At 37.2% G+C, this 15,848-nt stretch overlaps 1 protein-coding gene across 2 annotated transcripts in view; it reads right to left on the reverse strand.

The window, feature by feature from the left end:
- The window catches only part of Fchsd2 (FCH and double SH3 domains 2), a 189,164-nt gene that overhangs the window by 157,069 nt on the left and 16,247 nt on the right, over positions 1–15,848 (reverse strand). For both annotated transcript variants that reach the window (XM_090348381.1, XM_090348382.1), the window contains exon 3: positions 6,280–6,325. In XM_090348381.1, the coding sequence (XP_090204507.1) occupies positions 6,280–6,325 (46 nt within the window). The remainder of the gene's footprint in view (positions 1–6,279; positions 6,326–15,848) is intronic.

A 15,848-nucleotide genomic window follows, 5' to 3' on the forward strand; every position in this document is an offset into this window, starting at 1 on the left:
TTTAGACAATGTGATATCTACAGTATCTAGAAGAGTTTTCAATAAATGTTTTCTTAGTGTAAGAACTAATAGGTCCTTATAAAATTTATAAAATTTTTAAAATATTATTTAGGCTGGCAATTCAGCCCATGGTAAGTATTTTTTAGTATGTATGAGGCCCACGATTCCTATTTTTAGAGCACAGGCAAAACCAAATATAGAAAATATACATATGGAAATAGAAGATACAATTGTGGAATTTTTAAAATCTACTATTATTACTATAGATTTGATCAAATTTGAAAATTGACTGTCAATATTTTTTATTTGGGGGGGAAGAGACTAGACATTAAACTAATCATTTCAATATGTGCTATGCAGATACTCAACCACTTAAACAATAACCCAAAGTTTTTATCCTTTTCTTTCCTTTCTTTTTTTCTTCTCTTTTTATTTTTTATGTTTTGCTTTAGATATTTCTCACATGGATCTTGTAATGATGACCTGGAATATCAATCCTTTCACCTACCTAAGCATTCCCACAACTTGGACTAAAAGTGTGAATTGCCAATGCCAAGATCATTTGTTGAAATCTCTGAAACTTTTTTCTGAGCTGACCTCAAATACTAATCCTCCCAATCTATGCTTCCAAAGTAGATAGGATTTAAAGTGTCAGCCACCAAACCCTACTAATGTTTTTATTTTTTTAACCTACCTAAGGTCACCGAAATAAGCCACAAGTATTAGCATGCTCAGCATCACCTATGTAGCAATTTTGTTAAACTCTAACTCTAATCATAAAAAAGAAGAAAAAAATCTAAAGATAGAACATTGTATAATTAACAAGATTCTTCAAAGAGTTAACATCACAAAAGACCAAAAAAAAAAGGTTAAAGGAAATGTTCATGTACAAATCATGTACTCCATGAAAAGCAGTATGTAAATATTAACTGGAGGAAAGCTGTGAAAGACATTTGGTTGATAAAGGAAAGGACTGAGATATATATACTACATATTGAATAATATTATAGAAGAATTGTTATTTATCTTAGATATAAAGTCAGTAGTTATTTTTAGAGGATGTAGAATGAACTTTGCAGAAATGAAGAATACTGGCTACAACTTACTTTCAAATATGCCAGTTTTAAAAAGTATGAAGCTGAAATAAATGTGACAAAATGTCAGTAACTAGTTAATAGGAAATAAAATTGTTTAGTGTATTATATTTCAATATTTACACAGACTATGTTTTTCTAATAAAAATTAGACAAAATGTCATTAGGCCAAAATGTTTCTACATATTTTAATTCAATTCAATTTAGTGAATATATTATATATTATTTAGTGAATATATATATATATAACATGTTGGAAAATTCTGTTTTTAAATCTCTTATAGGTTAAAGTAATATTGTTCTTCATTCTTATTAGAAATACATTTTTGGTAATTTGAATTATAAGTAAAATTTCCATAAAGTTGGTACTACTAAGCCGGGAGTGGTGGCTCATGCCTGTAATCCTAGCTACTAAACAGGCTGAGATTTGAGGATCAAAGTTCAAAGCCAGCCAGGCAATAAAGTCTGAGAGACTCTTATCTTCAATTAACCACTAGAAAAGAGGAAATGGCACTGTGGCTCAAGGGGTAGAACAGTAGCCTTGAGCGGAAGAAGGGCTCAGGGACAGCATCCAGGCCCAGAGTTCAAGCCCCACAACCGACAAAAACAAAAAGTTGGTACTACTATAAAGTCTAAGTTATAGCTAAACTTTAAAAGACTTAAAGAAAAAGATTTTTTTTTTAATTAAATGAGCTGGACGCAGTGGCTCATGCCTTTAATCCTAGCTACTCAGGAGACTGAGATCAAAGAAGGAAAATCAAATATTTCTCATCAAAATGGCCCTTTTGCATTTTAGAGTAAACCACATATAGAGCTGGGTATAGGTTCATATCTGTATTCCTAGCTATTCAGGAAGCTAAGATCTGAGGGTCAAGGTTCAAAGCCAGCTTAGGCAGAAAAGTCCATGATGTTCTTTATCTCCAGTTAACTAGCAAAAAGCCAGAGTAGAAGTGTGGCTCAAGTTTACAGAACATTTGCTTTAGCTTTGAGTGTGTGTGTGGGGGGGGGGGGGGGGAGGGATCCTGACTCAGGGCCAGTGCTAGCCTCAAAGTAAAAATCCAAAGAAGGTAAGGGCCTGAGTTCAAGTTCAGTACTGGCACAAAAGACAGAAAGAAGGTGGTGTAGGGCAGAGAGAGAGAGAGCCACATATGAACATTGCTGGTGACTTTGGAAAATTACTTGATGATGTCTAGTAAAGTAGAACTTTATTAGATATCCAATGAGCCTGCAGTTTTACTCCCAGGTATATGCCAAGTAGTGAGGAGGCTGAGGCAAGATAATGGTAAGTTTGAGGCCAGTATATACTATAGAGCAAGACTGTCTCAAAAAATAAAAACAAAAGTAGGTATGATGTTGTAGGCTTATAATTCCAGCAGTCAGGAAACTGAAATAAGAAGATGAATTCTATTAGTAGCCTTGAGCTGAAGAGGACCCTTCAGCTAAAGAGCTCATGAACAATGCCCAGGCCCAGAGTTCAAGTCCCATGAGAGACAGACACACACACACACACACACACACACACACACACACACGCACACACATAAATTCTAGACCAGCCCAAGCTATATAGCCAGAATCTGTCTCAAAAAAGTCAATGCAGAGGCTTATGTCTCTAATCTTAGCTACTAAAGAGGCACAGATGAGGGTTAATCACAGTTTGGAGAAAGACTGGGTAAAAAGTTAGCAAACTCTATCTCAACAAATAATCCAGGTATGATGGTAATGCACCTACAGGGGAAGCAGAGATAAGATCAAAGTTTGAGCTGGCCTCTAGGAAAAAATTCAAGACTATATCCAAAAAAATAACTGAAACAAAACAAGGGATGGAGGTGTGGCTCAAGGGAGAGGACTACCAACGTGAGGCTTGGAGTTCAACCCTCAAAAAAAGGTAGTAAGTATCTACCATGTAGAACACTAATTGGATAGGTTTTTAAAATCTTATATTTTAAGTTTTGCTGCAAATATCAATTTGTGGAGATGGAGGGAGAAAACTTTTTAGACTGTACTGTGTATAGAATGTAACTGCTTGAAAAGACCAAAATAGTAAAATTATGCTAAATGTTTACATAGAGAAGTTATAGATCCCTCAATATTGTGAAAATAGCCACACTGCCAAAAAATGATAAATAAATTCAATGCAACCCCCATCAAAAGCCCAATGACATTCTTTATTGAGATAAAACAATCCAAAAATTCATATGGAACACCAAAAGAAGTAGAATAGTCAAAGCAATTCTAGGCATAAAAAGTAATGTGGGTGGTATCACAACACCAGGCTTCAAACTCTACTACAAAGCCATAATAACAAAAACAGCTTGGTAGTGGCACAAAAATAGACCCAAAGATTAATGGAAAAGATTAAAAGATACAGAAATAAAACCATATACTTATAGCAATATAATATATGACAAAGGAACCAAAGACATAGTTAAAAAAAAAAGTCTCTTCAACTGGTGTTGGGAGAACTGGGCAACCATATGCAAAAAAAAAACTAAAAGTAGTCAGGCACGGTGGCTCACACCTATAATCCCAGCTACTCAGGAGGCTGAGATCTGAGGATCAAGGTTCAAAGCCAGTCCGAGTACAAAAGGACCTGAGATTCTTACCTCCAATTAACCTCTAGAAAGTGGGAAGTGGGGCTTGGCTCAAGGGTAAGGGTGGGAGCCTTGAGCTGAAGAGCCTAGCCAAGTTCAAGCCCAATGATCCCCTGGGGAAAAAAAAAAACCTTAAAAGTGGATTCCTGCTTGTCATCATGCATTAATATCAATTCAAAGAGGATCAAAGACCTCCACTTCAGACCTGAAACTGTAACTACTGTGAGAGAATAGGATTCAAAAAAAGTGGTACCTATATACAAAGGAATTTTACACAGCTATTACAAAGAATAAAATGATGTCATTTGCAAGGAAATAGATGGAACTAGAACAAATCCTGTTAAGTGGGGTAAGCCAAGATCAGAGAGACAAACGGCACGTTTTCTCTGATATACAGAAGTTGGATCTAAAATGCACTGGGATATAAAAAATTACACAGGATTGTAGATACTCACATGCAGTGAGGCCAAAAGAGGAGAGAATCACAAAGGTGCAATTCCTAAGTGCCTCTTCATATTTATATACAATAATATATGTATCGAAATGAACTCCTATAATATGGAAACAAAAGACTTCATTTTCCTTTTTTAGTTTTTAGGGTTTTTTCCTGATGATGATTCTGACTTCTTTACCTTATATTCAGTATATTCACATGTATATCTTTGGGAGGTGGAGGGAAAAGATCTTGAGAAAAAAGAGTGAAAAAGTGCAGCGGTGGACTCACTGGACACTGATGAAAGTGAACTACACAACTTGTGGGTAGAGATGGGAGGGAGGGACTAGGAAAGAATGACACTGTATTAAAGGAAATGAACTCATGACCTGACTCACATAAACGTAACTCCTCTCTTTATCAACTCTATAATAACAATAGAGTAAATTTTTTAAAAAGAAATTACAGATTCCTACACATCCACAATATAACATGGTAACATTTGTTTCTTGTGACATTTAGCTATCAGGGCACAAATAAAGATCTAATTAAAGAACTTTCTCTGCCTTCTTGGAGCCTGTGGAGGCCTGCTACGAACAAGACTTCCAAAAGGCAAAATGTCAGGAAGGCTGTAGTGCAAGGCCATTTTTGCTGGCTATAAACAGGACCCCCGAAACCAAACAGTGCACATGGCTCTCCTTAAAGTTGAAGGTGTTATTCCAAAGATGACAGTGATTTCTACTTGGGTAAGACATGTACAAAATACATACAAAGCAAAAATAAGCACAGCAACTCCTGTGGCAAAGTAACAAAATCATAGTAATCTGAAGAAAGGTAACTTGTGCTCATGGAAACAATGGGATACTTCATGCCAAATTCCTGTTAAGGCCATTGGACACAGAATCCATGTGATGCTGTACCCTTGCAGGATTTAAGGTAATGAAAATTAAGATAAATCTGTGTTCAAGAAGAAGAGGAGGAGGAGGAAGAGGTGGAGGAGGAGGAGAAATAGGAGGAAGAGGAGGAAGAGAGGAGGAAGAGGAGGAGGAGGGAAAATAGCAGGAAGAATAGGAGGAGGAAGGAGGAGGAGGATAGGAGGAAGGATAGGAGGAAAAATAGCTGGAAGAATAGGAGGAAAAATAGCTGGAAGAATAGGAGGAGGAAGGAGGAAGAGGAAGGAGGAGAAGAAGGAGGAGAAGGAGGAGGAGAAGGAGGAGGAGGCGGCAGCAGTGGTGGCAGCAGCAACAGCTTAAATTTCCCTAAAACAACTGTGTACAATCACAAAAGATTATCACTATCTACCAGGGCAGTGGTGAGAGATAAGTACCTAACTAAATAAATATAAAAATGAACCCTTCATAAACTACTGAGGATGGAGTGGGGCACAGAAAGGAAAATGAATATTCTTAAGTTGGGGGCCAATGACTTATGCCTGTAACTCTAGATACTGAAGAGGATTGGGTTCAAAGCTAGCCCAATCCAACAATTCCATGAGAAGTCTCTAATAAGCAACAGAAAAAGTGAGAAAGTGGAGGCATGACTCATATGGCAGAGTGCCAGACTTGAGTGGATGAAGCTAAATGAGAATATGAGGCCCTAAATTCAACCCCAGTACCAGCAGCCCCTCCAAGAGAAAGGGTATATGTATACATATGTATATATATTTGCTAAGTATATTATTAATATCTACACATATTAGTATCTATATATTCTTCATAAAAAATATCTTCCCACAGAAGAGTCACAATGTCATTTTGTATGTGTTGTTTTGTTTTTTGCCAGTCCTGGGGCTTGAACTCAGGGCCTGAGCACTGTCCTTGGGCTTTCTCAAGGCTAGAGCTCTACCACTTGAGCCACAGCACCACTTCCAGCCTTTTCTATTATATATGGTACTGAGAAATCAAACCTGGGTCTTTGTGCATGCTAGGCAAGCACTCTTACCACTAGGCAAAACTCGCCGCCCCTATGTTTTATAATAAGGAGCAATTTTAGCACCTCACTTGAAGATTTAAATGCAGCAAAAAAGGACTCAGAGATGGAAAGCCAGTAATAGAAGGGAGAATGTAGAGATGTTAAGCTCTTTCTGACAGCCATATCTGACCTTAAGCCCAGCAAAGTAAAGCATACATAGCACAGGGACCTCCAATTCTAAGCTTACCTGTGCGTATTCTCTTTCAATAGCAGCCTTCTTCTGACTGAATGTCCTAAAAATACAAATAAAAATTAATTACCAAAAGTAAAATTTAATAGTTTCATGTAAATTTATCCACACACCTTTGAATACTACTTGAAAGGAGGAATATGATAATTTTATTTCTCTATGCACTTTATGTCAATTGGAAATCAGAAAACCACAGTGTATGTTCAGGGAAAGGTGCAGGTTCAGGAAAAATCTGTGATAAACTCATGTTAACTGTTCAGACTAATCCTCAGTGTAGACAGCCTATACAATGAATACAGACAACTGACAGGTAACTCTCATCGGCAGTTACCACATTATTACATTCAAATGTCAAGTTTTCAAAAAAAAATCACAAATCCTACAAAGATACAAAGAACTAAGGATCCTAAAAGGGAAAAACAAAATTATCTCAAAAATAAAATTAAATTAAATTAAATTAAAAAAAGGGCTATGGGACAGCTCAGTAGTAAAATTCTTGCCTAGTAACATTTAGTTACTTTAAATATATGAAGTACTCAAAAATATCTAGTACATAGTAAACCCCCTAAAAATGTAAACTATTGTTATAAAAATTATGTGGGAGCTAAAAATGTTTAATGAGCTTAACAATTCACAGAGAGAAAGAAAGAAAAGTGAAAAGCTGTGATCAATTCCCTGGTAAAGGGAAAGAAAGAAAGTGAATGGATAAATGAGTCAACATTAACAAGGAAGGAATTCTGATCTTTGCTAAAACATGAATGAAGAATGTTAGTGAAATGAACTATCAGACACAAATAATCCTGATATATAATTCCAGTTACATAAGCTACTTAATATAGTAAAAATCATAGCACCAGAAAATAAAATGGAGTGGGGAAGCAGAAAATGGAGAGTTATTCCTTAATGAGTAGAGGGTCTCCAAGTTTAGTCTATCCAAGCTGGCTTCAAACTACAACACCCTCTGGTCTTAGCCTCCTTAACAGCTAGGTTTACAGATGTGAGCCACCAGTATCCATCTTTGCTTTTATTTTCAGTGCTGGGGATCAAGCATACTGGGTAAGTGATTTAACCCTCATTTCTATCTATAAGATAAAAATTATTTTCAATCGACTCAAATACTTGAGTAAAAAAAATATAAATTCAGTATTAGAGATAAAATTAAGTATCTAGGGTCGGAAGTGTGACCTAATGGTTGAGTGCTTGCCTAGCATACACGGAGACATGGGTTCAACTCCTTGGTCCCACATACCTAGAAAAAGCTGGAAGTGGTGCTGTGGCTCAAGTGGTAGAGTTCTAGCCTTGAGAAAGCCTAAGGACAATGCTCAGAGGCCTTGAGTTCAAGTCCCATGGCCAAAAAAAAATTAATTAAAAAAATACAGTAAGAATGAGGTTCAAAGTCAGGCATAATGGCTCAATCCTAGCTACTAGTGCCTATAATCCTAGCTAATCAGGAGGTGAGATCTGGGGATTAAGGTTCAAAGCCAGCCCAGGCACAAAAGGACCTGAGACTGTTATCTCCAATTAACTTCTAGAAAATGGGAATTGGGGCTAGGCTCAAGGGTAGGACAGCAGCCTTGAGCTGAAGAGCCAGGGACAACGCCCAGGCCGAGTTTAAGCCCCATGACCCACCAAAAAGAAAAAAAAAAAAAGAATGTGGTTCAAGTGGTAGAGCACTTGCCTAGCATGCATGAGGGTGTAGGTTCAATCCCCATTACTATGAAGTAAGCAAATAGTATTCGTACAAAAATTTAAAAAATTAAATCATTAATAAATACCCATTTCTAAATAATTTTAAACCAATTTGATCAAGCCATTCTCCTGTTTATCTCTTATGAAATTACTTATCACTTTCAAGATAAAATCTAACTTCCTTTTCATGACAGAAGAAATTATTAGAACCTAACTCTAGAGTATCTTTATCTCTTAAAACTCTGCATTTCACACTCCAGGTCCCAGATAAATTTCTTAAAAGGACCAGCATTCTCATGCTTTCATATTATAGAAAATGTAGTTCTTTTGGCTTAGAATTTCCTTCCCAATTATTTGGCCTATCCCTTCCTTATCCTCAAAATTCAGCTTAAAATATCACCTCATCTGAGAAGTCTTCTGAATTCCACTTGTGGTTTAGCTGCCTGCCATTCCCTCCCAGGTCCTCCAATGTAAGTTCAAGTATTAAAATTGTAAACTGACTATAGAGCTCTCTAAGAGCAACAAGGGTATTTGTAACTCTCAGCATTTATATCCATAGCATAGTGTTATGAACATTGTAGAAGTTCAATGTTTCCTGACTAATGAATAAAAACAACTACAGAATCAAATTTTCAATTCTTCCTAAGTTTGAATTAAATAGCTCCATAGGTTAATTCCAGAGGCAGGCAGAGCCAAGATCAAAATCCATATCCCCATCGGCAGGTTAAGTTTCTTGACTTTGAGCATGAATTGAATCTGTTTATGCAACCATTTTATATACAGTAGGCTAAAAAAAAAAAGAATATAGGAGTATATAACAAACAAGTAACCTTGTTCAAAGAGAGATTTGACCTTTGACTTTGGCTTTGATGAGGTAATCGTTAAGACCTTGGAAAATCCTGCCTGATAAGAGTGCTTCTGTTTACCTGGAGACCAATGGCCATGTAAAATAGTCCAGGCTAACAACATGATATACTGGAGAACAAGGTCAGCAACATGAGCAGTCAATCACGTCTAAGTGACTAAATCTCAATAAAACTCTGTACACCATGGCTCAGAGAGCTTTGCTAGTTGGCAAAACTTTGCACATACATTACTGCTCCTTATTAACTTTGCACATACATTACACTGCACAAATGAGAAGAAAAGCACTATCTGCACAATTCTACTGCACAATTCTAACCAGCAACAGCTGGTTAACTGGATATGGGGTTTTGTAGACTTTTCTTCCCAAGCTGACTCTGCACTGCAATCCTCAGATCTTAGTTTACAGAGTATCCAGGACTATAGGTATGAACCACCTGTGTTTGGCTTCTGGTATTTTTTATATAACTAAACATAGCTCTTTCCTACCATAACAACTGCAATGATAGGTATTTATCAATAGAAGTGAATACATATAAAACATAAAAGCATGTTAATTATAAATTGTCAGAACATAAGTGGAGCTCAGTGGTAGAGTGCTAGGCTTGAGCAAAAGACTTAGGGACAGCATCAAGGCCCTGAGTTAAAGCACCAGGACTGACACATGAAAGAAGGGGTGGGGAAAGAAGAAAAGAAAAAAAAAAAGGCTAGGGAGAGGAAAAGGAAAGAAATAGAGCACTAGTGGTTCACATCTGTAATCCTACTCAAGAGGCTGAGGTCTGATCACAGTTCAAAGGCAGTCTGGGCAGGAAAGTCAGTGAGATTTGTTTCTCCAATTAAAAAAAAAAATCAGTAGTGGCTTAAAGTGATAGAGCACTAGCCTTGAGCAGAAAGGCTCAGGGACAGTGCCCAGGCCCTGAGTTCAAGCCCCACACAAAAAAGGCAAAGGGGAGAGGAAAGGAGGGGAGGTCAAAACAGTCCAGATGTCATCAATGGGGAAATCCTTTTCCTGAGCAACAGGTCTTGACAGTGGGCTTAAATCATTTGGTGAACCACAATGTAAATAGATGCGTTATCCAGGTTTTGTTGTTCCTTTGTGGAGAAGAGATTTAAGGTATTCTTAAATGTTGTAGCATTTTCAGAAAGGTAAGTAGTAGTTTCAGCTTCAAGTCACCAGCTGCATTATTCTCTAATAGGCCTGTATCTGTCTTTGAAGTTTTGAAGCTACACAATTACATTTCCTCTCTAGCTATTAAAGTGTTTCTTCTTCCAGTAAAGGCCACTGTGTCTACATTAAAGATCTATTGTTTCATAGATACATCTCTAAGAAACTCTTGTAGCATCTATATGGACATTGGCTGTTTCCTCTGGTCCTTTCATGTTATGAAGATGGCTTCTTTCCTTAAATCTCATGAACCAACCACTGCAAACTTCAAAGCTCCCTTCAGCTGCTTCCTCTCTTCTTAGCCTTAACAGAACTACAGTTACGACCTTGCTCTAGATTAGGCTCTGGCTTAAGGGAATGTTGCAGCTGGGCTGATTTAAGCAGACCATAAAAACTTTCTCCACATCAGCAAAAAGGCCAGAGAGAGAGAGAGAGAGAGAGAGAGAGAGAGAGAGAGAGAGAGTGAGTGTGTGTGTGTGTGTGCGTGCGTGTATAAACATTTGTTTGTCTCCTACAGTAGAATTTTTAATTTCCTCCAAGAACATTTTTCTGCATTTACAACTTTGCTAACCATTTGGCATTTAAAAAAAAAATACTTCCCTTCCTCCTAATCTCAGCTTTTGATATGCCTTCCACATTATTCTTAATCATTTCTAACTTTTTTTTTTTTTTTGCCAGTCCTGGGACTTGAACTCAGGGGATGGGCACTGTCCTTAGACTTTCTCAAGGCTAGAGTTCTACCACTTAAGCCACAGCACCACTTGCAGCTTTGTCTATGTATGTGGTACAAAGGAATCGAACTCGGGCCTTCATGCATGCTAGACAAGCACTCTACCTCTAGGCCAAACTCCTGACCCTCATTTCTAACTTAAAAGTAAAACATGTGTGCCTTTTCCCCTCTCTTAAAGACTAAAAGGCCACTCTATCTGAAGGTACAGGAAAGACAGACTGGGAAAGACAGGGCAAGAAAGGAGAACAGCTAGTGGGAGAGCAGTCAGAATACACATTAAGTTTGCCATTTTATGTGACTGTGGTTTATGTGGCACCACAAAACAATTATAAAACTAACAAAGATCATAAGAACAAAGAAAAACATAGCCAAATAATGGAAAAGTTTTAAATATTTTAAGAATTACTAAAATGTGACCCCAAGACACAAAGTGAACACAAGCTGTTGGAAAAATACCCACCAATAGACTTGCTCAAAACAGGGTTGTTACCAAACACCAGTGACTCATGCCTGTAATCCCAGTTACTCAGGAGGCTGAAATCTAAGGATCACAGTTCAAAGTCAGCACAGACAATAAAAGTCCATGACTCCTATTTCCAATTAACCATTAAAAGCAACGGAAGTGGATATGTGACAGAGATAAGTACTAGGCCTGAAGCACAGAAGCTCAGAGATAGCACCAAGGCCCTGAGTTCAAGCCCGGACCAGCATGGAAAAAACAAAAACTAGGAAACAGAGTTGTCACAACTTCCAATTTTCTTGGTTGTATTCTTTTTATTATCTTTAAGTGACTGTACAATAGGTTTCAATTTAAAAGGTAAGCTTATGAGTACAATGCATCTTGATCAATGTCAAACCTTCCATCATTCTCCTCCCCCCATCCCTCCACCCCTACCCTCCAGCCATTCTAGTTACATTATGTTTTTCTGGGGTAGACTTCCTTGTGTTGTTCAAAAAAATTTTTTTTAATTTCTAAGTGTGTTTAGATTTATTTTTGTTGTTTTAACAACAAAATACTATACTATACAGAGTACTATACAGAGTAACTATACTGTATAGCATAATTACTATACAGAGGGGCTACAGTTAGATGAATTAGGTAATAAGGAATGAGTAGAATTCTTTTCGAACCATGTCCCCCCTTTCAAATATTTATTTATTTATTTATTTATTTGTCTTTTTTTTTTTTGCCAGTCCTGGGCTTGAGCTCAGGGCCTGAGCACTGTCCTTGGACTTTCTCGAGGCTAGAGCTCTACCACTTGAGCCTCAGCACCACTTCCGGCTTTTTTTTCTATGTATGTGGTACCGAGGAATAAAACCTGGGTCTCCATGCATGCTAGGCAAGCACTTTAACCACTAGGCCAAACTCCCAGCCCCTATATATATTTTTTAATGTTTCTTCTTTTTTTTTTTTCCAGTCCTGGGCTTGAACACCACTTCCGGCTTTTTTTTTTTCTATGTATGTGGTACCAAGGAATCAAACCTGGGTCTTCATGCATGCAAGGTAAGCACTTCAACCACTAGGCCAAACTCCCGGCCCTTCAAAAATATTTTTAAATCAAGAGATCCTCCTGCCACAGCTTCCCAAGTCGCTTGGAGAACAGGCATGCACCAGCACTACTCTCAGCCCGAACTTTCATTTGTAAAACCTCAAGTCTGTAAAGTAGGATAAAGTAAGATATGCTTATACAAAGATGAATGAGACATAACTCTTGCTTTCCAGAGATTCATGAGCATAAAGTATAATGAGAAAGTATCGAGACCCATATAGGCTACAGTCTTAGAAGGAAGAGTGAAAAGTGCTCTGACTTCATATCAATTAGGGTCTATTTTCCTAGATGTGCTTCCACTTTCTAAAAGAATAATTAAAATAAAGAGAAAATCTATTTCAGAGGATTATTAGGAGGATTAAGTACGTATTTGTAAAATACTTGGGACAAACTTGGTACATGGCAAATACTAGTACATCTATGTTAAGTCTATGAAAGTGTGACACACACAGTCAATAATTATAAAGTTTAAATTATTTAAACATTTTGACTAACTGAATAAACAAATCATTAACAAAAAATAAATAAATTGCAAGCTCTTCTGGTCTTAAATAATGTCAGAGAAAAATCAGAGTCTTTCTCTTCTCTCAAAAGTCACCCAAAGGCAATAAAGAATAAGCATAAGGGGCTGGGAATGTGGCTTAGTGGTAGAATGCTTGCCTACCCGGAATCCAGAAATCCCGGATTCGACTCCTCATCTACAGAAAAAGAAAAAAAAAAGCTGGAAATGGCACTATGGCTCAAGTGGTAGGTGCTAACCTTGAGCAAAAAGAGCTCAAGGACAGTGCCCAGACCTGGCCAGGAATAGCAAAAAAAAAAGAAAGAAAGAAAGAAAGAAAGAAAGAAAGAAAGAAAGAAAGAAAGAAAGAGAGAAAGAAAGAAAGAGAAAGAAAGTAAGAAAGGAAAAGAAAAAAAGAGAGGAATAAACATAATGTAAACATTATGAAATGAAGAAGTAAATGACACATAAATGGAAAATAAGTGAAAAAGTGACAACCTAGAAATGGAAGATAAGTCACAAGAATCCAAAACTCTAATGCAAGTATGTTCCTTCATTCCTTCACAGTCATTTCCTGGAATATAAAACTTAAAAGTCAGCACTTGGAACAATAAAACAGAGAACATGGACTCACAGATAAAGCATCCTTGGTTCATAATTTGAAGAAGCAGAAGAGATAGACCTAAATTAGGAATCACACAAACAAGCCACGCTGGCAGAAACTGGGTTGCTGGTGTGGCAGATAGTGAGAACATGCACTGAGCAGTCCTGGCAGCAGCCCTGCTCCACAGATTGGCTGAAAAGAAACTGAATTTTTGAAAATTCATATATGCAAACCTGCTTATAAAAAATTATTAGAAATTTGGAAGACAGTATTTACACTGAGCTACCAGCTTGATATACTAAAAAGTGCTATGGGGGAAAAAAAACACAAAATTCCCCACTCAAAAAGTAACAATCCTAAAGTAGGTAAGAACAAGATACATACAAACAGAACTGGTGAGGGGAGGGCTTGACCTCAGGCTTTGGATGCTGTCTCTCAGTTTTTTGTTTGAAGCTAGTACTGTACCATTTGAGCACCTCATCTCCATTTCTTTCCTTTTTTTTTTTTTCCTGGTCCTGGGGGCTTGAACTCAGGGCCTGAGTGCTGTCCCTGAGCCACTTTGTGCTCAAAACTAATGCTCTATCACTTGAGCCACAGGGACACTTCTGGCTTTCTGGTGGTTAATCGGAGATAAGAGTCTCAGACATTCAAGCCTGCGCTGGCTTTAAACTGTGATCCTCAGATCTCAGTCTCCTGAGTAGCTAAGACCACACACACAGACAGACGGACGACACAGACACAGACACACACACACACACCCTTCTACCTTCAAGGATTAAGGTGTATGCTGGCACATACAAATTCAAATGTAATTTAAATGTAATTCAAATTAAATTTAAATGTAGCTATATAACACCAACATGTGAAGTATAGGTAGTAGTATTTTTGCCAAACAAAGAAAAACATGCTCTTCAAGAAAAATTTTTTTAAAAATTTAATAAGGACAAGGCTCAGGCCCTGAGCTTAGGCCCAGGACTGGCAAAAAAAAAAATTTAATAAGAAAAAAGCTTGTAATACCACTTGTCACTTCATACTTATGAAAACTTATCTTAGATATTCATTAAATCTAGCAAATTACAGTAACTTGACATGCTATTCTAACAGTCTTAAGAAACAAACAAATCTTCCTCCAGAGAAGGCTTGTAATAGCCTTTAAATTTTTTAAAAGCACTTCTGTATCCTTTACTTTTGCAAGGTCTTGAAACAAGATGCCTACAGTCCTAGTAAATAACACTATTGCAAATGCTAAGACAAAAATACAAAGAAATGTTTTGTGTTATTAAACCCTTTAAATACCTCTCAAGGACCTGACAATCACACGTGCCCACTGGCCATAGAATGCACCTTAAATGCAGGCTATATCACAGTTAGTGGTGGCTATCAAGTGTAATTCCAGTTCTGCTCTCCTGGCCTCACAATTGCTTTAGTGAGAAACAATTCGTACATGTTAGACCTGATACACTAAATAACACACAAGGAATTATCTTTACTTTGCTTCTTCTAAATAGACAAAAAAAGATACAAATGTTACTAATCTAAAGCAAGACATTAAGAGAACCCAATTGTGAAATTATAATTTATACAATATGGTTTCATAGATTCAAACAGAAAACATTTATTTAGAAGCAGTTTAGCAATGGGCTCAGCCAGAGAACCTGTCATGTAAAAACAGCGTAATTCCCTGTCAGTAAAATGTTTTGCTTTTACCTGATGAGGTAACTTTCCCAATTGATCTTCATACTTCTAGAACTGAACTGTTTATTATATAGCAAAAAGACTAGGGTCTGGCTCTAGTGGGACTCTCCCTAAAAAGAAAACATTCCAATTGAAAAGTAGTCTAAGGAAAAATAACTAGCAGAAAACATAACAAAACAGTCAAACACATAAAATCCAACCATGGAAAAACCCCAAAAGATAATTAAGCAATGAAAGCATTTTGCCTACCATATAATACATGTTATTATTGTTCTAATATCAAAACCACATTAGAGCCATAGTGTGATAATACTGTTTTGATACCAGAATAATGATAATATTAAGCAACCATATCCAAAAGATCTAAAATACAAAATACTCCATGATCCAAAACTTTTGAGTACTGACACAACATCACATATAGGGAATTGTACATCTGACTTCATATGACGAGTCACTAAACCACAAGGGCACTAAAAATATTGTATAAAATCACCTTCAGATCATATATATGAAATGTATATGAAATATGAATTAAGGGCTGGGAGCGTACATAGTGGTAGTGCTCGCCCAGCATGCATGAAGCCCTGGATACCACATACACAGAAAACACCAGAAGTGGTGCTGTTGCTCAAGTGGCAGAGAACTAGCCTTGAACAAAAAAAAAAGCCAGCGCGTGGCTCACACCTGTAATCCTAGCTACTCAGGAGGCTGAGATCTGAGGATCAAGGTTCAAAGCCAGCCCAGGCACAAAAGAACCTGAGATTTTT

The sequence above is a fragment of the Megascapheus bottae genome, chromosome 16 (genome assembly GCF_031878675.1).
Source record: "Megascapheus bottae isolate mThoBot1 chromosome 16, mThoBot2.hap1, whole genome shotgun sequence".
Lineage (NCBI taxonomy): Eukaryota > Metazoa > Chordata > Mammalia > Rodentia > Geomyidae > Megascapheus > Megascapheus bottae.